This window comes from Porites lutea, chromosome 9 (assembly GCF_958299795.1).
Source record: "Porites lutea chromosome 9, jaPorLute2.1, whole genome shotgun sequence".
NCBI lineage: Eukaryota > Metazoa > Cnidaria > Anthozoa > Scleractinia > Poritidae > Porites > Porites lutea.
In genome coordinates, this window is record NC_133209.1 from 32,419,280 (window position 1) to 32,440,442 (window position 21,163).

General features: G+C 37.8%; 3 protein-coding genes across 4 annotated transcripts; 1 reads left to right on the top strand and 2 right to left on the bottom strand.

Moving 5' to 3' along the window:
* Positions 1-550: 550 nt before the first annotated feature.
* LOC140949287 (fatty acid hydroxylase domain-containing protein 2-like) lies at positions 551-19,759 on the bottom strand. Of its 2 annotated transcripts, none has more exons than XM_073398521.1 (8): positions 19,576-19,759; positions 18,149-18,225; positions 17,106-17,203; positions 16,179-16,282; positions 4,885-5,006; positions 3,646-3,851; positions 1,846-2,118; positions 551-1,114 (listed from the first exon to the last, which is right to left on the bottom strand). In XM_073398521.1, exons 2-8 carry the CDS (start codon positions 18,221-18,223, stop codon positions 943-945), a joined length of 1,050 nt encoding a protein of 349 aa, XP_073254622.1. In that variant the 5' UTR covers positions 18,224-18,225; positions 19,576-19,759; the 3' UTR covers positions 551-942. The 2 variants fall into 2 exon arrangements, with proteins under 2 accessions (XP_073254622.1, XP_073254623.1); XM_073398522.1 differs by lacking the exon at positions 19,576-19,759 and adding an exon at positions 18,325-18,515.
* On the bottom strand, positions 5,954-9,640 carry LOC140949286 (uncharacterized). Its single transcript, XM_073398520.1, has 6 exons — positions 9,296-9,640; positions 8,992-9,171; positions 7,968-8,684; positions 7,486-7,568; positions 6,628-6,847; positions 5,954-6,293 (listed from the first exon to the last, which is right to left on the bottom strand). The coding sequence occupies exons 1-6, from the start codon at positions 9,345-9,347 to the stop codon at positions 6,142-6,144; spliced, it is 1,404 nt and encodes a 467-aa protein (XP_073254621.1). The 5' UTR covers positions 9,348-9,640; the 3' UTR covers positions 5,954-6,141.
* On the top strand, positions 11,264-15,504 carry LOC140949285 (uncharacterized). The gene is made up of 7 exons (XM_073398518.1): positions 11,264-11,678; positions 11,887-12,170; positions 12,622-12,889; positions 13,081-13,278; positions 13,687-13,844; positions 14,142-14,248; positions 14,392-15,504. Exons 1-7 carry the CDS (start codon positions 11,672-11,674, stop codon positions 14,906-14,908), a joined length of 1,539 nt encoding a protein of 512 aa, XP_073254619.1. The 5' UTR covers positions 11,264-11,671; the 3' UTR covers positions 14,909-15,504.
* Positions 19,760-21,163: the final 1,404 nt, after the last annotated feature.

Below are 21,163 nucleotides of genomic sequence, written 5' to 3' on the forward strand. Positions count from 1 at the left end.
TCCTCTAAACCCCCCCCCCCCCCCCCCCTTATCAAAGGTTCTGGATGACCGGACCCCACTTATCTCTTATCACTTATCTTGGATCCGGCACTGAACTGTTCTAGAACTCGGCAAACATGCAGGTCAATAAACGATTTGTTTGTCGGGCCGCTTCCTTTGTCGTTCATTGATCGACAGATGTTAGAGTACCGACGACAGATAAATGTCGTTTCGGTCACTCTGAGTTTGTTAGTATCAAATCCATATCCAGCTAATCAAATCTGTTGAAATGGAGTGTCATCAGATGAAATCCGTTATTTCACTAGTGGATTCTCCTGTGCGTTCTGCGCATGCCAGAAGGTCATGTATTCGCAACAAGTCACCCACGGACTTCTCCATCTGCAGTATCCTGGGTCGAGAAAGTGACGTCACTCAACCTTCTTTAAGTTCTGGTAAGGATAACGTACAACTCTGACATTATTCGCACTATATAATTCCATTTTCCGTTTTGTCTAAAATGGTTGTGAACTCTCATCGATTTACCTTCATTAAAAAAAAACGAGACGAATACTATTCTTTCAAACACTTTTATTTTACTGGAACACCCCATTCGTGATGTACATTATTTTCTCTCCATGAGGAGAGTTCAAACATCTTAACTTATACAAGAAACTCCATACGTGTTTAAGAATAACTTAAGATGAAAAAACTCAGAAAATACCTTGTCCCTCAGTCTTAAAATTTATCTCCGTAACATTTACAATCCTCTGTATATAAACCGAAATTAATTTACAAGACATCCAGAGTGGCCATAAGTATTAAATAAATAAAGAGGAAAACCACAACTGATGACAGCATAAACTATTTTCTTTCAAACCTTTATAAACTAAGTTCTATTTGAACTTAAAGTAACAATATTGACAAACAAATTGCAGGGAACAAATAATTACAAAAAAACAGGTTTCACTTGGTCTTATTAGGTGAGCCCTTCTTAGGGTTGTCAGGAAAGGTTTGTTTGAGAGGAATGAATCCCAATAACATGATATGCCTGTCATAAGCTCGGGAATCTCTGAACATGACATCTGTACCATGGAGACGATCCAACACGCCAAGGACACCATAGTTCTGAGTAAATCTGCAAAAACAAGAAGAATTCAGTTTTAAAAAACACTCTACGAAGATTCAATTCGTCGTTGAAAGCTTGGACTTCTGCGCACTTAACCGCAACAATTCTGTATTCTGGCCACTCCTTGTTTTCCAGTATTTTTAAGCCGTGAAGCTGATTTGAGCACATTTTTAACAAATATGTATGGAAATTAAGGACGTGAACAGATACCGTATTTCCTCGAATAACAGCCGGGGGCGAGAAGGCGATTATTTTGAATATTGCCCAATAGAAGTCGTGCCGTAAATATTTTCCTTTACTATCTTGTTAAATCAAAGAATTATCACGTCAAATCAACTGAACATGGGCTTTTTAAGAGTTCCAAATTTGGTTCCTTGATTAATTTTGAGAGCTTGAATCGTCACTGACCAGTTTTGCTGGATTCTATTGGACATCAACTTGACAGGGAGGGGATAAAAGAAATAGAAAATGGCGAGAGGGGTGGGGAGAAGGCGAGGGGGGGGGGGGGGGCGATTATTCGAGGGAGGCGATTAATCAAATGACGGCTATTATTCGAGGAAATCTGGTAGTTGTATGGTTTTAAGTTTCCTACGCTCTTCACCTTGCTAATGGTACACTTCTAGTTACATGTAAGGAACTGATAAAGTCAATAGGTGATGTGGCGTGGCATGTCAACATGATCTAAGCTTTGGAGTCGAGAATACAAATATCCTTAATTAGTTAAATAAGTGGCAACATACTTGAGATGGTGGAAATCATGAGCTTCAGGTGACGGCATAAGAGGCAAATGGTAGCCACTGTGGGTGTTGATTGTTGTCATAAGTGCCAAACAAAACCACATCCAGGCCGTAGCAATGTGTGAACCCATGATCAGCGGACCGAGGATGATTGGGCCAAGATTTGATACAGCGTGCTCAAGAGGATGTGCGTAGATTGCAACAATACCAATTGGAGCTGTCCATTCATGATGAATCTTGTGAATAAACCGGTAAATGCGTGGATGATGAAAAAGCCTAGGAGAACAATAACAAAAAACTCATTAAAACAAAGTTTTGAAACTTGTCTTTTAACAACAAAATTATGGGTTATAAGGTTGAATCAATAAAGACTGTAACAGGGCTTTCAAGAGACACTCTAGATGAATAAAAAAATATGTTTTTTTACGAAACTTACATTAGATGACATTCTTTTATACAGCATTCAACGTGGTGTTTTAACCGTCTATTTTGCAGGCAATGGGAATACAGGGATGTCTGCTCAGGGTATATCAGATGCAATAAGAAGGTGGGGAATTGCAAGGGCTAAAAAGGTTGCTAAGTTTTATTTCCCTTCTGTTTCCTGTGAAAATAGTGAGCCGTCATGCTCATCGTAGCCTGCCAGGAGTAATTCTTAGCCCCAGAACCTTAGTGATATCCCAGATATAAACTCATCAGACTCAGATTAGTCTTGAAAAGGCCGTGCAATGAGTTTGCCCCTCACAGTGATTTTGTTACCTCTGCGTCCTGCATCCCTGATGCACAAGAATCCCCAAGACGCACAATATTTTGTGGTATGCATCACGTGGACGCAAAGAATGATCAGTCAATCAGAAGATGTTTTTGTAGAAAACCCTGTTTGTGTAAATTTCTGTGGCTGTTTATAAACGATGCTTATTTCTTTTACTCTTTTTTGTGCTTTACAATAGATAGAGGATATTACATGACCGCGTGGAGATACGAAATTTCTCTTCGAGTCTTGAAATTTTTTTTCAACAGGAGAAGAGAAATTTTGTATCTCAAATCGGCCATGTAATGTTCTATTTATTATATAAACACCAATGAACTACCAAACCATTTCACTTTAATAGTTCTTTGGTGTGAAAGGCGCTATTTATTATGTATTCATAGCAACGGTGATATTTTCACATGTGAAGACAACACATTATTTTCACATGTGAAGATATCAAATTTTCGCACGAAAGCTCACCTGGTATCTCATTGGTGTTTATATAATAAAAGAAGTTTAATTTATTTCAGTAAACTGTAGTGCAGAGTTTTGGAGTCTGACTTCAAATTAACTGTGTGGTTACAAAAGACCCAAGGACTCATTTTGTTTTGTACTGGGACTCAGTGGTTCTAAACTGGGACTCATGATTTTGAACAAGATGAGTCCCAGGACTCACCATACACTACTGTAACTATTTGTAACAAAATCACTACCCTTATTAGAAATATCTGGATTTGGGAAATGTGTGATACTATCTTGACAAGTACCCGACAATTTTACCTCAAGAAAGGGTAGTAAAATACCAGGGCTCAGAAAAGACAGTCTTGTCTGGGACGACTGGATTTTCTCACTGGGTTTAAAGTTCATTTGACAAAAGGAAAAGTCATCCTCTAACTGAATCATTAATTAATACAAACAAGTAGTTGCCCTGGGCAAGCAAAATGTGAGAGCTACAAGCCCAAAGGACAAGCTGGAATTCACAACAATTTTTTTTCTAGCTCTAAAATACATATTTTGCAGTGCTAATAAACATGTTAGTACATTAAAATCTTCACCTGTGGGAGTAGTAGAAACCAACTTCTTCCACCAATGTGAAAATCCCAATTTCAAACAACACCCAGTGGAAACCTGGTAGCTCAGTAGAGAAAGAGCAACCTCTTTTGAGTAGAAAAGGATGGAGTACTATAGACACAAGACTGCCAACCACTATCTGGTTAAACAACACCAGCTTCACTGCACGCCAAAGCTTCTTAAGGTTGAGCTAAAGAAAAAAGGAGACTGTTTTCTAAAACTCAAGCATATAATCGGTCCGGGTGAACTGTCCTATTTGCAGGTTGCCAAGTTAAAACTGTTTTTTTGCTTTTGAATAATTCTTAAATATTGTTATCATGAAAGATATTATTCATCATGGTACGTGTATAAGTGAATTTCCTTGTATTTCTGGGGGTCCATAGGATGGCTGGACACCCTTCTGGCTAAAACCTTGGTGATAGTAGAACTTTTCCAGGGCTCATGTGAAGTTTTCAAAACTTCATGACCAAAATTATGGCCGTTTTTATGCTAGAGACGTTAAAGTCATCTGAGACGTTAAAGTCGTCTTAAGACAACTTTAACGTCTAGTATAAAAACGGTAAATAAGGCAGACGACTTTAACGTCTTCTGTTAAGTGCATCCGAATGACGCACTTAACAGACGACTTTATTGTCTCAGACGTTAAAGTCCTCTGGTATAAAGACGGGACGTCGTAAACTAGGACGCATTTATGCTCAACTCGTCCAGAGACGACTGGGACGAGTGCAAAACAACATGGCGGCCAAGAAGAGCATGAAGGAGTCTCATGGTAGAAAGTGGAGTGAGGATGAACTTAAGGAGTTTGCATCTGTTCTCGCAGACGACCGAACTGAATTTGCATTAACTTTGAAGACTCTTGCACTCAAAAGGTCAGCTAATGTTCATATTTTTGAAGCCATTAAGAAAGAGCTAGATGCTCGTTTACAAGCGAAGACAACAACCAGTTCTAAGAGTTTTTAGAGTTTGAACAATTTGTTCGCATTTCGCAGGCTTGAAGTTCATTTTTGGCGCTGCTTTAACTCATGTCCAGTGTCTTCCGAGAGTAGAGCCTAGTCCTTTCTTTTTAGAAAAATCTACTTTTTTAAATAAGGTCGTCTACTTTTGTGCGTCACGTTTTTACACTAGACGACTTTAATGTCTCAGACGTTAAACGCGTCTAGACGACTTTAACGTCTCTAGCATAAAAACGGCCCATGTTTTGAGGTTTGAATTTTGTAACTTACGGGCTGATTTGTTCCATCTTGAATTTTGTACTGCAAAGCCCACTTTGGTCTACCAGTGAGGTCCATGAAGAGATAAAAACCACCAAACAGCCAAAAAAACAAAAACGTCACCACATTTGTTCCTAAAAAAAAACAAACAAAGCAAAATGTGTTACAGAAGCATGTTGTTGGTGCCTGCAGGTATATCATACATGTAAATCAAGAGGGATGCTTTAATATATATTTTTTTTGATAATATTTTTTGGTAACAATTTATTATAAACGAGTCAAAATTTTGTCTAGAGCTTAATCACTGGTAAAGGTATAGAAATGGTAAATTTATGACTTTGCGAGGCCACGGTTTCAAAATTTGTGAATAAGACTGATGAAAATTTGAGACTTCGAGGCCCATCAAAAACGATTCCAAAATTTCGAGAATGGTTCAAAACTTTCCAAGACCAACGTTTTTTGAGGAACCATTCTAACTACCCCCCTTACCATAGCTAGTGATATGGGACATATATGGTCCAAATATCAAAATGGTATGGGATAACCTCTGTCCCATATGTGGGCATTATATGGCTTTGATATGGGTTATTGCCTCCCATACCAAACCCATAAATAGTGTCTGTTTTAATTTAGCCCCATTTTATTGTCTTTCCCTATGGGATTGCTACGTATTTCGTAAAGTTCCATATATTCCCCATAGGATCTGGTATGGAAATGATATGGGATAGTCCCATACCAATCCCATATGACGACTGACCTGTCTCTATGGGATTGCTATGTTTTTCGTAAAGTTCCATACATTCCCCATAGCATATATCCAGGATTGGTATCGGACAGTCCCATACCAATCCTGTTCCTTGGGATTGGTAATTGTACCATATCATTCCCATAGCATTCGGGAAAACTGACATCTGTTATGGGAATGCTATGGGTACTTTTGATTTTAGCGCCCCATACCAATACCGCTGATCCAAGATTGACTCCACCACTATGGGAAACCTATGGGATACAACTAGCTCTACTTTAGTGAAACATGTACAGGTGAACCCATAGTTCATCGACAGCCTAGCCCCATACCAATATTACTTTCATAATGCAGGAAAATTAACTATCAATCATTGACATCTCAACAATATAGTCAATATAGTCAAAACTTTTAATTGTTGACATCTCTTGAAACTCAAGAATTATAATGAAACATGATGATAAAATCCTTAGAAAAATCTACAAACTGTACAAGCTTGACATATCCTGTAAGTTAATAAACTTTCAAACTGGCACATCAGAACTGTTTTTTTCTTTTGTTGTAAGTGGAACTCTTATTCTTTGTGGCCGCCTCGCCTCCACGCATTTCATATTTATTTTCTGAATAATTTGACTCGGAACAGGAGAGTCCTTGGCAAACTTTGAACAAACTTTTCCTGAAAAAAAAAATGAAAATTTATTAGTTTAAAGTCATGTTAATGTTGTGAGCCAGTTTTTATATATTGGTAAAGTGTTCAATAAAATAAGACATACACCATTTTAAGTTCTGATAATGAACTTAATAGATGTCATTAAATTTGTTTTATTTTTAATATAAAGTATACCTTAGAGTTCTGATACTAATGACCCGTGTAGTTGTATGTTACTTTAGGATTAAGAAACCTAACCCAAGCTTAACAACAGCCAAATTAAATCACTGGTTTTGGGGAATGTTATTTTGGGAACCTAATGGTTTTCTGAATAAAACTGAAACAGAGCATATTAACTTACCAATGAGGGCATCAATGATCATTGGAGTCAATGACTTGTTGATGTCACCATTCTTGGTTTTTCTTTCATTTCCTCTTGCATTTGAAACAGCAAGTGTTTCTTTGTTGAAGAATATATCAATGGCAGCATTGATATATGCTGGCCACGACTTGAATGCTGAGCAGTATGCTCGCTGGTGAGGGTACCAAAAGACTCCTGACCCCTCCATTACTTCTACCATCTGGAAATATTAAAGACAGAAGTTAGACATTACATGTATATATGCCACTTGACAATGTTTTTATTAATTTTTCAATTGACAGCTTTGTTAGATAATACGTATCTTCTCTGTTATTTCTGCTTATCTTGGTCTGAAAGGACAATCAAAATTCAGGAATTGTAAGAGGTGGTATGGTCATTGACTGGCCAGCTAAAACATGCCATGGAAGTTGTTCAAATAATGCCAAAACTACTCAAAAAATCTTTTTTGAAGGAAAAAACTTAAAAAGCAATAGAACCTCATACTACAACTTAAAAGGAACACCAACTTATTGCATAGTGTTTGCAGTCCTGTGCTGCTTAATTCAGGCACTGTACACTTTCCTCTGGCCCATACAATGCTACGAACACTGGTGATATGTTGGGCTACACACTTTTAAACAAGAACACTTAAAAGAACAAGACATTTGACCAAGCTTGATACTGTGTGCATTCTTATTAATCTTTGAATTTAAGTCTTTGAATTGACAGCAATGTCAGTAGTTAAGTTCAAGTTTGCTCACTTTTTAAACCAATGTTACAGTACACAGGGCGGAAAGCTGATTTGTTTTTCAGTGTTAAACAATTAAGATAATTTTTATATTTGTAAGTGTTTTGTACCTTGTATTCTGCAGCCAATGCATTGTCAAGAATACCAGCTCCAGGTCGGCTGTTCACCACTTCTGCAGTTGTCTTTGCTTTTACTGTCAGTGACATTAAAGAAAATAAAAATAAATTAGTTTTGTTGAAACTGGTCATGCTATTTTACAGCAGATTACAGTTTAAGAGTATACCTGAATATGCTACACATCAGGAGTACTCGTTTGAAAATTGTGTCATACTATTTTGTATTGGTTTCCATTAAAGGGGCAGTGTCATACTATTTTAGTAGCAGTTCAAAAAGCTGAAATGTCTTCACATCATTGGAAGCCCCAAAAATAATAGTGTTGTTTTGCTACCAAAGACTATATTACTGCACTGAGACTGTTTACTGTTGCTGCAGACTGCAAGGGTGGAAATGGATTACAACTTGAAAATGTTTGCCAATTTTTTCAAGTTGTGATACTGTGTATGGAAAGTAATACATCATAATAGAAACTTACATGCTATACTGAGTCTCTTGTGGACTTTCTCTAACCGCTTTCTTAAGGCCTTTGTTTCCAGCCTCTGTTCTTTGCAGCAATTACTACTGGAAACATCAATGTCATTCTCCTCAGGGATGATTTCCACCTCCTCATCCATTTCTTCATCGCTACTGTCTGCAATGGCGCTTTGAAAATGAAGGCCCCTCCTTGGCTCACAGGTACCTTTTGACTTTGAACTGGCTGTTGTTTTTGTAGGCATGTTACATTTTGCTAGCAAGGTAAGGTTGACTGGTGGAGATTCTTGTGGTGTTGATTCAGAAGTGTTTGCGGTTCTGTCCGATGATAAAGTTGTGTTAGCTGGAGTCAATGGTGTAGGAGAGTGGGAACCTGTTTGGCGAATTGGTTGAGGTGTGAAGGCTGCATTGGCAGGGTTTCTTTTGGTAACCTCATCATTTGCACCCCATCGGGATGCTGCCTGGGCTTTTCTCGCTTCCAACAAGAATTTTTGTCTTTCTTGATCTTGATCTTTTTTCTTTTGTTTCTCTTCCCTGTCTTTTGCCTTCTGCTCTTTCTCTTTAGTACTCTCTGTTTGTTTCTGTGTTGTTTTCTTCTTTTTCTGGCCACCTGTACTCTCCGCCTGACTTTTTCTTTTCTGCTGTGCTTCTCTTTCCTTGCCTCCATTTTTTTTTGCTTTTTCTTGCCTCAACCTCTCTCTCATAAGCTCATTTTTATCCCCTGTAAAGATGTATTTTGATGATAACAAATTAAACACAATTCTGCCACTCAACCTGATCTTGACATTTGATAACAGATAGGAATATTTATCATGCCATATCAACCTGTCTTGTAGCAACCTTTGTTGTAATTTTTTTAATTGGTTTCCCTGCACTCACAAAAGTTTTTTCTATTGTGGGTTTGTCATGGTCAGTTGAGCCTGGTTCACACTTGCGACATAACTACAAATTTAAATAACCAAACTCTAAATTTAATCTATGTCCTGTTATGAGATGGTTTACATTAACAGCAAACACAATTTACTCACCTCCTTTCATAAGTATCTTGGCATCGTAGTATTGGCCATTGGGGATCCATAGAGCACTAACGACATCTCCAATTTGCATTTCATTGCCTTCTTCTTCATCAGGGAAGATATGGCGAATTTCATCTTCAGCAAGCACTCTTAAATTTTCATCGTCTTCATATTTAACAAGGTACCAAATCTCTGTATAACAAAATATTTTTCGTTCCATTTTAAATCTTTTAAATGTGTGTTTAAATATAAGCGTACATGTTAGTTAACTCCAAACACGTGCAAACATGTCATGCTACACTGACGAGTCACTTACCTTCTCTAAGACGCGCTGGGACACTTTTTTTCCGTGAGTTTCGTGCAGCCATCGCTGGTTGTATTTCAGTGTAATAGAAAACACAAAGCTAAACTGAAAACTCACTCTGGAATGGATTCTCAAAAGTACTAAAAGCTTCCTGAAACACGCTGGAATTTGCGAAGAAAGTGAGAAACCTGGTGAGAAACATTAAAAGGACGCGCTCATTTGAAGCGTTCACGCTATTGGTTGACAAAACACCACGTGATCTGTAGCGGGTAAGGCCTGGTGCCGAATCGACTACGCACGCGCACTCCACGCGCAAAACGTTTAAGAAAAAACATGGCGGACGAGACGGAGCTTACAATAACACGAACACGGAGAGGCCGTTACCGAGAATACATGCGACATTCCAATCCATATAAATTTCCAGCTGCAAGGAGACGAAAAGGAAACTTCCAAAAAGCGAAACAATCGCCAGCGGTTACTCGCAATGGCTTCAACAAATGTGAATCCGATGTTCAAGAAGTGTTTTGCGAACAGCCACGTGAGCTCCGTTGTACTGCTGTCGACACTGTTGAACTACTTCAAGTCGAGAAAACATACACGTCGCCTGGCGAGGTCTGCAGCTACGAGCAAATACAAGACATGGATGATTCAAGCGACTCTGAATTGGAAGACAAAGATGACTTATTGAGCGAAGATGAACTTTTTTTTCCGGTTAACGCATATGAACGATTTGTCAAAGATGATGATGTTTGCTCGGACTTTCTCAGTGACTCTGAGAACATTGAATCAGACAATGAATCCATTCCAGAACAACGTGAAACAGAAGCGGATGACATTCTTTATTCGGGTGCTCCAATCAAAAGCAGCACGAGTGTTGTGTTGTTGTTATCGTTTGTGTTTAAACACAAGCTTACACGTGAAGCATTCAGCGATTTACTTGCAGTGATGGAGGCCCACTGTCCGCGGCCTAACAATTGTAAGACAACAACAAAGAAGCTTTTTGAATTTGTAAGCCGAGCTAGGGGAGACATTGTCAAGCATTACTTCTGTGGTTTCTGCAAGGCTTATTATGGTAAAGATGTCAATGGAAACTGCAACATTTGTGGTAAAAGTATTCAAAAAACTGGTGGATTCTTCATTGAAGTGCCTATTGCAAATCAGCTGCAAAAGTTTTTCACTGGTAAGTGTATTATTGTGGTTCTTTATTGTGTGGAACTTACAGTTCGAACAAGTTAAGTTTGAAGCTATTGGTGGTTTGCATGTCGGCCATGTTGGGGGTCAAAAACAATAGAAATTGTTTGCATAAAAATAGAGTTTTATTCCCAAAGGAAAAAAATTATTGTTCTGACCCCTAACATGGCCGATGTGCAAACCACCAATTGAAAATGATTGACTTCAAGTCTTGTTTGTTGACTAAATTGAGCCCGAATCTGAAATTTCCCCAAATATAAAGATAGCTTATATTAATACCAGTGTTCACGAACAACGTTGCAATGATTTTTTGTTGGAATGATTTACTTGTCAAGAATAGAGATGTAATATGCATGTATTTTGTTTGGAGGGCGAGTGCACAAGAATCAAAATAATTTCACTTAACTGTGTACATCAACAAGCTGGTAAAAGGTTTATAAGTGCCTGAATCACTTGGCTGTGATTTTGCAATATGGGAATTTATCTTAATATTTTCCATGAATCATAGACAGTGAAATTGTGATCTGAATCAGTTCAGTTTAATCTCTTGCACATGACAGTGATTTCACACATTCATCTTGACAAAGGTCCCTTTTTTCAGACAGAGAATTTGTTGACGGCCTGAAGTACCGATTTGAGCGAGTGAAAAGGGCTGACAATAACATTGAAGATGTATATGATGGCACCCTATATCAAGGCAAATGTGGTCCAGGCGGATTCCTGTCAGAACCATATAACCTCTCTGTGAAGCTTAACACAGATGGTGTGGCTATATTTCGTTCTTCACAGTTTGGAGTTTGGCCTCTGTTTCTTCTTGTCAATGAGCTTCCTCCATCGTTAAGGTAAACAATTAAAGAAATAATTCTTTACAAAACATGTGTTTTAGCCAATATAAGAGTACATTGTATTAATGAATTGCTGGGAAGAGTTTGTTAAGGGGTCATATGCCATCATGTTTCCTTGATATAATCAGATTTTCTTTCACCACCATTTTGAATAATAAGACCCTTGGCTGCTGGGAGACAGTTGATTTTTTACAAGATCTTATATGATAGACCTGGTAACCTTATCTCTTATTCTCATGTTTACAGGAGAAATAACAAGTACAGAGTATTTGGTGGCCTGTGGTTCGGGGAAGAAAAACCTTTCTTTTCAACTTTTTTAAAGCCATTTGTTGACACTTTGCGAGAAACAGAAATGCACGGTAAGGAACAGTTCATTATTTATGGGGATGACCGGGTCGGGAAATAATATAATGCTTTTTGTTTCTAGTTTAAAGCCCATCCTAAAACCATGTCGGAATTCCAAAGCCCGTCTAGATGCATCATTAACTTTTCGAAGCCTGTTCAATGGAAATAATGAACTTGACAAAAAATTTTAAATTATTTTGATCCTCTGTTTTGAAATAACAGGAATTGAAGTCACGCTTCCAGATGGAGTGAAGAAGAAATCAAAGGTCATGGCTCTTTCTGGTCATTTTGATCTTCCTGCCCGTGGTGGTGTCCTTGAGCAGGTCATATATGTTGGCCATGACAGCTGTAGCTATTGTGATGAGCATGGTGAGACCGTCAAGACTGGCACAAGGGGTCATGTGATGACATTTCCATTTCGCAACACTGCATCAGGACATGTGAAACTGCGAGTTGCAGAAGAAGTAAAGGCCTACTCACATGATGCCCTTGAGAGGAATACAACAGTGAGTTCCTTTTTTTTGTGATAGACTGTAAATTAAGTTGGCCAGTCATCACTGATTTTTTAATAAGCAGCCAATATGAAGCATTGCCACAGGTTCTGAAGTCATTGGTCCCAACATTCTGTCAAGGAAACACTTATTCCAGACATAGCATGTAAAATGTTCAATGTCTACAGTACAGACTGTACAGCTAGATACTGATGTTTTGTCACTACGTTATTTTGTGATGATATTAAATAAAGTCTCATAAGAATTCTGGGCTACACATGTCTGAGCAAGAGATACGGGGTCAAGGACTCAAGGTTGATGTTTCAAACATCCAGTTGTAAAGACTATTACATTTTGCTCCCCATTATTTTTCTGATAGACTATCGAATCTCCTGTTTTTCAAGTTAGCATTTTGTTTTTAAATGCCTTATTGGGGAAACTCCTGAACTTCACATTTCTTTTACAGGTTTGTGGTATCAAGGCACCAAGCCCCTTATTGAAGTTACCAAGCTTTGACATTGTCAGTGGCATTGCTATAGATGCAATGCATTGTGTGTATCTTGGAGTTGTAAAGCAGCTTGTTGGTCTGTGGTTCACTTCAAAGCACAGTGGGCAGAGGTGGTACTGTGGGAACAAAGTAGAGAGGGTTGACAAACACCTACTGGAGATCAAGCCCCCTAGTGTGATTACCAGAATCCCAAGAAGTATACAACATCATCTGAAATTTTGGAAAGGTAAACTATCCCAACAACAATATATCAATATAACAGATTCAGTCTACTCTTTGCTAAGGATATTTTTAAATTTTTAGACATTTTTTACCACCAGTTTGAGCCATTTGCAAGAAGCGCTATTAAATCTTTAGGTATTGAGTCAATGTTTTACCCACTATTTGTCTTAATCATCAATGTTTGTTCAATTGCAGCAACAGAGTACCGCAACTGGCTGTTTTATTACTCCCTTCCCTGTTTGAAAGGTATCCTAAATGAGGATTATTACCAGCACTATGCCTTGCTGGTTGGCGGCATCATCCTATTGTCAGGAAGATCAATTTCCCCTGGACAACTAGAAATGGCTGGAAAGTTCCTGATGCACTTTGTTGAGATGTTTGATGTGTATTATGGTAAGTAATGTGATATATCAGGGAGGGGTTTTGAGTTGCCTTTTAATAGTTGATAGCATACATGTACTTGCTTGCTTTATTTTCCAAAGTAAAAATGTGTTTTACAATGGTAAAGAGCTCATGAAATCTTTAATTTCGTTTGAATTTTTTTTTTCAAATTTAGAAAAAAAAATCCATGATATTTACCTAAGACCAAGCGATATTAGTCTTTCTTGTCTCCCAATATGGAGACCACACCAAAAGAGAACGAAACTTGTCTTGTCACTGATGAGAGTAAGGAAGTTATTGTATTAGGAGAAAAGTGCCTGATGAAATAATTATTGTAATGGCCACTAAACTCTGCCATTAACCAAGGTTTAGCATTAACAGTGTCATAACTCACTGTAGAAAAAAAAACACTGATTGCAGAACCAAGATATGTGCTGATGAATCACCACATGCTGCTTCACTTGAAGAAATCAGTATTAGATCATGGTCCCCTTTGGAGTAGTTCCCTGTTCGTTTTTGAGGATTGGAATGGAGACATTGGAAATTATTTCCATGGAACACAGAATATTGCAAGCCAGGTAAGTCTACGTGTATGTTGAAACCTGTTATGATAAACCAAAAATCAATGTTTTGAGAAACCTCCTGGGCACAGAATAATTATTGAAAGTATAATTTCAAGTTTTATTGTCTTGAGCAACTGCTTTGTGGTATGCAGTGAAGACTGTCTGATGTATTAGACCATGCAAAGGATTAGAAATTTTATTGGAATTGGACGATGATGTTGGACACACACGAATGTCTTTTGTCTTGCTCTAAATGGCCCTTCACTTCCAAGCAAATCTAATCTCTTCTTTGTGTTTGTTGTTAACTTGAAGATAATGACTGCTGTGACAAGTCAACAGTGCCTCCCAGAGATGATCAAAGACATTCCTCCAGGACATGTGAAAGATATGGTATTCCGGCTATGTGGTCATACAGACAGGTCAGTGCACGTATAACTTATTTACTTCGTTTATTTCCTATACACGTACATTGTTTTTCAAGATTGCTAAGTGGAAAAATGTATTTTTGTTACGACTTGTGAGGGTCATAAGTTTATAATATTGCTATTTTCCTGTCTTTCAGGACCAACCGAACCCATCTGAAAAATCAGTTCTATGCAATTGGTGCATTAAAGAAAGGCACACCTGGTGCACCATTTGAAGACGACCTTCTGCTGTTTCTTGGGGTGGAGTCAATTGAATGTGTCTCCTTTTTTAAGCGACTGCAAATTGGTGATGCAGTTTTGCATTCGCAAATGTATAAGAGAGTGTCAAGGAGAAACAGCTTCACTGTTGCCTATTCAAAAGGGGAAGGAACAAGCTATGGGCAAATTGAAGTTTTCTTTGTGCTCAAAGAAGATCCCAGGATGACCTGTGGGGCCATCATTGCTCCCATGTCCGAGGCTGATGAGGTGATCTGTGAACGTCATGCAGTTCTGGGGAGCCTGGTCGAACACATTGTTCCTCTTCAGCAAGCAAGAAGGAACATATTTGACATTGTCCCTTTTAAAGACATCATTGATGTATGTCTATATATGAAGTTTTCTGATAATGAGGTGGGATATGCTGCCCATTTCCCCAACCATTTTGAAAAGGACTGAACATTATTTAACAAATAGTTTTAATATGGCAATCCTAAGGTCCTGAAGTTTATTGCATTATATTATTTTTACTCAAGATATATCAAGACAGTGTCATTTTACGTTTCCCAAGTGTAAACTGCAAGACTAGATAATTATTTCAAAATGCTTGATGCTATCAAGCAGTCTACCTGTGTATCCTTCTCATGAGTTAGAGGCAGTGCGAAAGAGGGCAATGTTTCAATGTTTTTCATATGAAGAAGTGCTTGTTAAGGCAAGTCTTGTCACCTTGTCTGGTCGAAGGCATTGGGGTTACAACCTCAGAAAGTCACGCCAGTTTAATCTATTTTTTTAAGACATAGAGATTTCAAAATAGTTTTCTTATTTCTAGCGCACTTACAGCTCAAAAGATTACAGATTCCAGTTTGGAACATACAGTAATATTCTAACAGAATTTAAATACATTGAGTGAAAATGTTATTGCATTTTAAGAATTAAGTATTTTAAGAATTTATCGCTTTAGGGATTTTTTACCTATGTAAATATGACGTACCAGTAATTCAACTCTTGGGTTGGAAAGCTATATAAATAAACTATCTATCTACCTATCAAAGCAATTCTTGTAAGGAAAATCTTTTATGGTAAGAAACTTATCCTATAATGTCTTGATAGTATGCAGACATCTTGTTTTACTCATTGTCATAATGAGCATCATAGGAATATTTTTATGCCCATAGACGCCCCATAGAACTATTACATGGGAAATCTATGGGCAACAAGAACACTAAGAGTTAAATTACAAAGAGTTTTTATCCCATACAGTTCCCATAGAATTACGATGATGGGAAATCTATGGGACATATTTGACATCTTTGTCAGCTGGTATGGGTAATCTATGGAATAATACGGTGTGGATATTCCATACAATAACCATAGATAAGGAAGATTGAGGAAATGTCTCATTGCTATGGGATATGTATGGGGAATGTATTCCCATAGCTCGTCCATACAATGGGAAGCATCTGGTTTTCTTCCCATATACTTCCCGTAGCTTAAAATGTGTCAAAATATATGCCCATAGCAGTTCCACATCATCATCCAACCTTCCCATACCATTCCCACATATGGGTCAGATATGGCCCAAACTTTCCCATATCATTACCATACTTTTGCTTTGGTAAGGGCCCTCCTGGCCTGAAACAGTTTGTCTAATACTGAAGATTTTTATGTCACCTTCATAACAAGGATATCTTTAGCTAGAGTGATGATTACTGCACGTAATAGAACCTACCTACAACTGAAAGTAAAAATTCATCTCCACCGAATAATGCATGCACTTTCTTCCAGCAACCTTGCCAGAAGTCACCAGATGCACCCCAGAACCTCTCTACTTGCCTGGGAAAGAATCCAAGAAAATTACCTCCTTTTAAAATAAAGATAACACTGACATCACTGACATTAATCTTTAGAGTATCTACAAACTTCAAATGGGAAAATTTATGTATCAATACAGATCTGGCTTACTTCCTTATAGCTTCAATAACATGTTTTTGGTGACACGCCAGGTGCATTCTTATGGCACTAGAAGTTAGGAGCATTTTTATTTACCACAATGCAGGACTAATATAAGAAAGTTCTTCATCAGTTTCCAAGGTCCTAAATTTTTTAACTCTCTTAGTTTTGAAATTCGAAATGCAACAAGTACTGCTTCCTTTAGTTGTAAGCTGAAAGCATTCCTCTTATCATAAATAGTAATTTAAACATATATTATAATTATATGTTTTTTTTTTTTTACCTTTGCTCTTTTATTTTCATTTTTTTTTCTTTTTGTCATTTCGCTTTTTTTAGCCTAGAACTATGATTAGTACGACTATCTAATATATTTATTTTAAGATTTACTGTAGCTCTGCCATTGATTTTCCCATGTGTAATTATGATAATATTTTGTTCTAATTATCTAACTGAGGGAGCCCATTCCTTATTAGCCCGGTGGCTTCTCTTGAGCTTCCTCGCCATGAGAGTTTAAATAATTAGATTTTATTTGATTTTATTTGATTTTATTGCAAACAAAACAAAAATAAAAAAATAAAAAATCACTTTCCAATAAACTAATGTAATGATTGCTGTGTTGCAAACAAAAGAGGCTTCTGCGAATATCACTCTGGCTTTGTCTTAAATGACTTCAAACTAGAAAACATATTAATTTATTGTCTCTAACCATGTAATTGTGTTCCTTGCTGCAGCAAAACAAATAAGTGCTGTGCCAACAACAAATGCAGTTTTTTTCAAAGCTGCAATTATGTTCTGCTTACCATCCTAAAAATGACAAAAAAAAGGGCCAAGTTTGAGGTTTTACGAATATCATTACCTTAGTACAGTACTTCACATATCTCACATCTACACTTTAAAAGGAATAAAAAACTCTTAGAGCAAAAGATTTATAAAAGATGAATGTGTAATTATTGAGGTGTTAAAATTCTGACACTGTAACAACTTCCTGTGAATGAGCTTATCATTCACCTGATTCTCCATCAGATGAAATTCTATAAGTTTATCAACTGAGGTTACACTGTAAATTATGTAGATTCAGGCCCCCATCCAGATTAGTGTTTCCTTAACACTTTAAATCTCCAGAGTGACAAACATATATTTTCTCCTAACTATATCAATGCATCAAAAGAGAAAATTATGAGAATTGACTAAAAAATCACCAAAACAAAAGTGCTTTGATCTTCTACCAATGTCTCTAAACCTGTTTAGGAAATGTACGGGGATCAGTTTTGAGAATTTGTATTTGGATATTGAGGGTTTAAGGGTCAAACCAGCATTTGCCCTTGTACATGTATGAAGTCCATTGTTTCCCATGGTTTCCAGTCTGTTCAAGTAGGGAATTTTTCATTTTTGAAAGACAGCACCAAGGCATGTGAGATTGGTTTATGTTTTTTGGGTAACTATGAGGGATATTAGGGTCACTAAAAATAGTCAGCAGCTGGAAAACTCAAGGCAAAATCAGCTGCCTATTTAACAGGAAAGCCACCATTTTCAAATTTTCTAACAGCCCTGTTGGTAGTAAAAGTGCAATTAAGATTTTGTCACATTAATTGAGAAAACAACTTGAGAGAAATACTTTACTCTGACACCATTCCACTCTTTGGCTTAAGTTCAGAAAAAAAAGGTAACATCCTCAAAAGAGCAAGCCAAAGTTTTTTCATCAACAAACATGAAAGGTACAAATTCTAATGAAAATGAAACTGCTCATACTGTTGATTGCATTTTCTTGTCTCTTGGCTTGGCCCATTCTGGTTCAGGCATTACTGGATAATCCACTTCTGTCATTGCTAAGAAAACAAAATAGAAATATTATTCAGGCAATATTATTGGCAATAAAAAATATAATCATCTCCACTTTGTTGCAGTTAAAAATATAGATACCTTACCAGAAGGAGTAATACAGGAGGGTATTTGTCCGGGTTTGTCTGTTTTAGTTCAATAAGTTGCAAATCACAACTAATTAAACAGAACAGAATCAGTCTCTAAGTGTTTCCCTCTAAAACATTGATATTTTTGATGTGTTTAATGAACAAAATCAATTCAGCATGATAAACTGCATGCTCAACCCACGCTTTATTGAACAGAACTATCCAAAACAATTCCTTTGGTCAAGTGACTGTTGAACCATGTAAGTTTGGCCCATAAATTCACTCTATGGTGGGGTTTTATTGGAAGTTGGAGTAGGCAACAATACTGTAATTACAATACAGATTCATTTACATAAGAGTGGATCCTGTAATATTAACTAGAATTTGCAAGTCATTCAAGCTCACTCAAGGTTACCATGCTTTCTTCCTTCAAAGATACAATCATAAATTGTATAAAAACATTTCTCATGATGTACTGTATTCACAACTGAATTTGACAGGATAAAAAAAATAACCCAACCTTGAACGACCTTAGATGACGTAACATTTATCTCGTTGTCTTGGAAAACTTTAGAGAAAACTTCCCGAGCCACTTACGTACATGGATGTGCTACGCCCCCAGAAACACCCCAAACAATTCCAATAGACTTTCTCTGGTTTAAAAACCCAACTAACTCTATCATTTAGCGACGTTAAATACCGAAAAAGTTCAGCATTGAGACCCGAAGTCGCTGTATCGATAAACTATTGAGCTCTGCGTCGATTCACTACTAAATTCCTCGATCTGTATCGGAAATTCGTAAGCGTCAGATGTTTTACGTAATATTTCTTTTATTCCAGCTTTCATCTTTTGCCCGAAAATAAATAACCAAATGACAAACGTAGGTACCTGATATTTGATAAATAATATAGTGTTACTCTTGGATGAGTCCTATAACTTACACCGCACTTTATAGCACATGATTTCATATGTTTGGACAATGATCAAAACAAGACATGTTGCCGCCATTTTCAATTTTGAACCTAAACTAACTTTTTCGATCCTCAAGCCTACAAGAAAAACCACATAGACGATTACGGAAGGAGATTTAGAGACAAAAAATAACGTTGAAAGTATCTCTTTACTTTTTTTGCCTTTTGAAGGGCGAAAAATAAGTGTTAATGAATAAACTGTAGAACGCGGAAAGACAGGTGATTTTGTTTGGCGGTCTGTTGTGATAAACGCGCGTTTCTTGCTACAGAGTCAGATAACTAGACAATTCAACTTACTTTACTTGGGCCTAAAGACCAATTTTCTCTTCCACCGTCCTCTTTTCTTAAAAAATTTCACCGATATTACCACAACCTGGAGTATCACGGCCGACACTCGACGGACAAACCCTTTTCGCTCACTTCAGGGCGCCTTCTCTGTGTTTTGTTGACATCGGTCATGTGACATTATTTGGGTCCAAAGTCCCACGAGGGATCGGCCCCAGATTGTTTCAATGTGGGGGTTTGTTATGACTCGGCGCGATTTTAATTAACTTCGATTCTTATGCTAAGATGACGGCACAACGATTTGCAAATCAATTGAAATTTTCTGTTCTCGTGATGTAAACAATAAATTCAATGACGCCACACAAGTTAAAGCACTAGCGCGTTCATCCGATGAGGTCGATGAGGCATGGACCCACACTGCAAAAAAATTTCGCGGGAAAGGGGCCTGAAGCGAGTTTCTAAACCTAAAACGGGCGTAAGCAAGTTTTAAAACTATTCTGAAAAAAAGTATTGAAACACTGCTGTAATTATTTTTGTCAATTTGTGTATCCTTCACTATAAGATAAGAAGCAGGTGTTTTTATAGTAGCAGGCTTTTTTTCTGTCCATAGTGGCTCCCGGTTTCTTGAAGGCCCTCATAAATGAGTAACCGAGTTTAATTGTCTGAACGAACGGTTTCAGACGGGTAACAAGGGTCGGAAGGGGTATTTTCGGGATCCGGGATTTGACCAAAATACCGTGCGGGATTCGGGAAAATGCAAAATATCTTGACGAGAAACGGGATTCCGACTGTTAGCCTAGAAGAATTGGGCACGGGATGCGAGACTTTTCCCCTTTCTCTCGGGAACTCGGGAAATCTTTACGTCCAACCACGCGAGCATTCAGTGGCTCTCTCCTCCGCAGAGGCCTCTTTGTGTCGCGGGAGCCTCTGCGGAGCAGAGAGATCCAGTGGTGTCTGCTATCACAGCAAACAAGAGTGGATGGTTATTAATGATTATCTGGTTGAAACTGTTAAGTTATCGACATCTAGACAAGCACACAGTGCAGAAGCCCCACTGTGTCGACCGCATGCCTGGAAAGTACACGTGGTGCAATAGCATTGCTTAAGCTCTTTTACACCCATGATTGTAAACTTGAGGGAGCTATTATTGTTTCATCAGCTAAATTTTGATGACGAGAGAGAAACGAGAGAGGCGCGCGAGCATAATGTTAAAAGGAGAAAAAGCGCTGGCCCCTTTGCGAACCAACAGCGCTCGCGCACGCTCTGATTGTCTAACAGGACTTAAAGCATGCAGCCTTCATAGCAAGCGTTTCCTTGTGACTAGGAGCAAAGAAAGACCAAGGAAAGACGAGGAACGGGATTTTCAGTTTTGGCCGGGCGAAAAATGGAACTAGAGCCAGAAAATGATGATATTTTGTTCTTATTATTTAACTGAGGGAGCCCATTCCTTATAAGCCCGGTGGCTTCTCTTGGGCTTCCTCGCCATCAGAGTTTAAGTAATTAGATTTATTTTTTTTTCATTTGTACAATTTTTGGCAAACAAACAATAAACAATCAACAAAAAATGTCCCATTTTTCGCACGGTCTTCAGGGTCTTTGA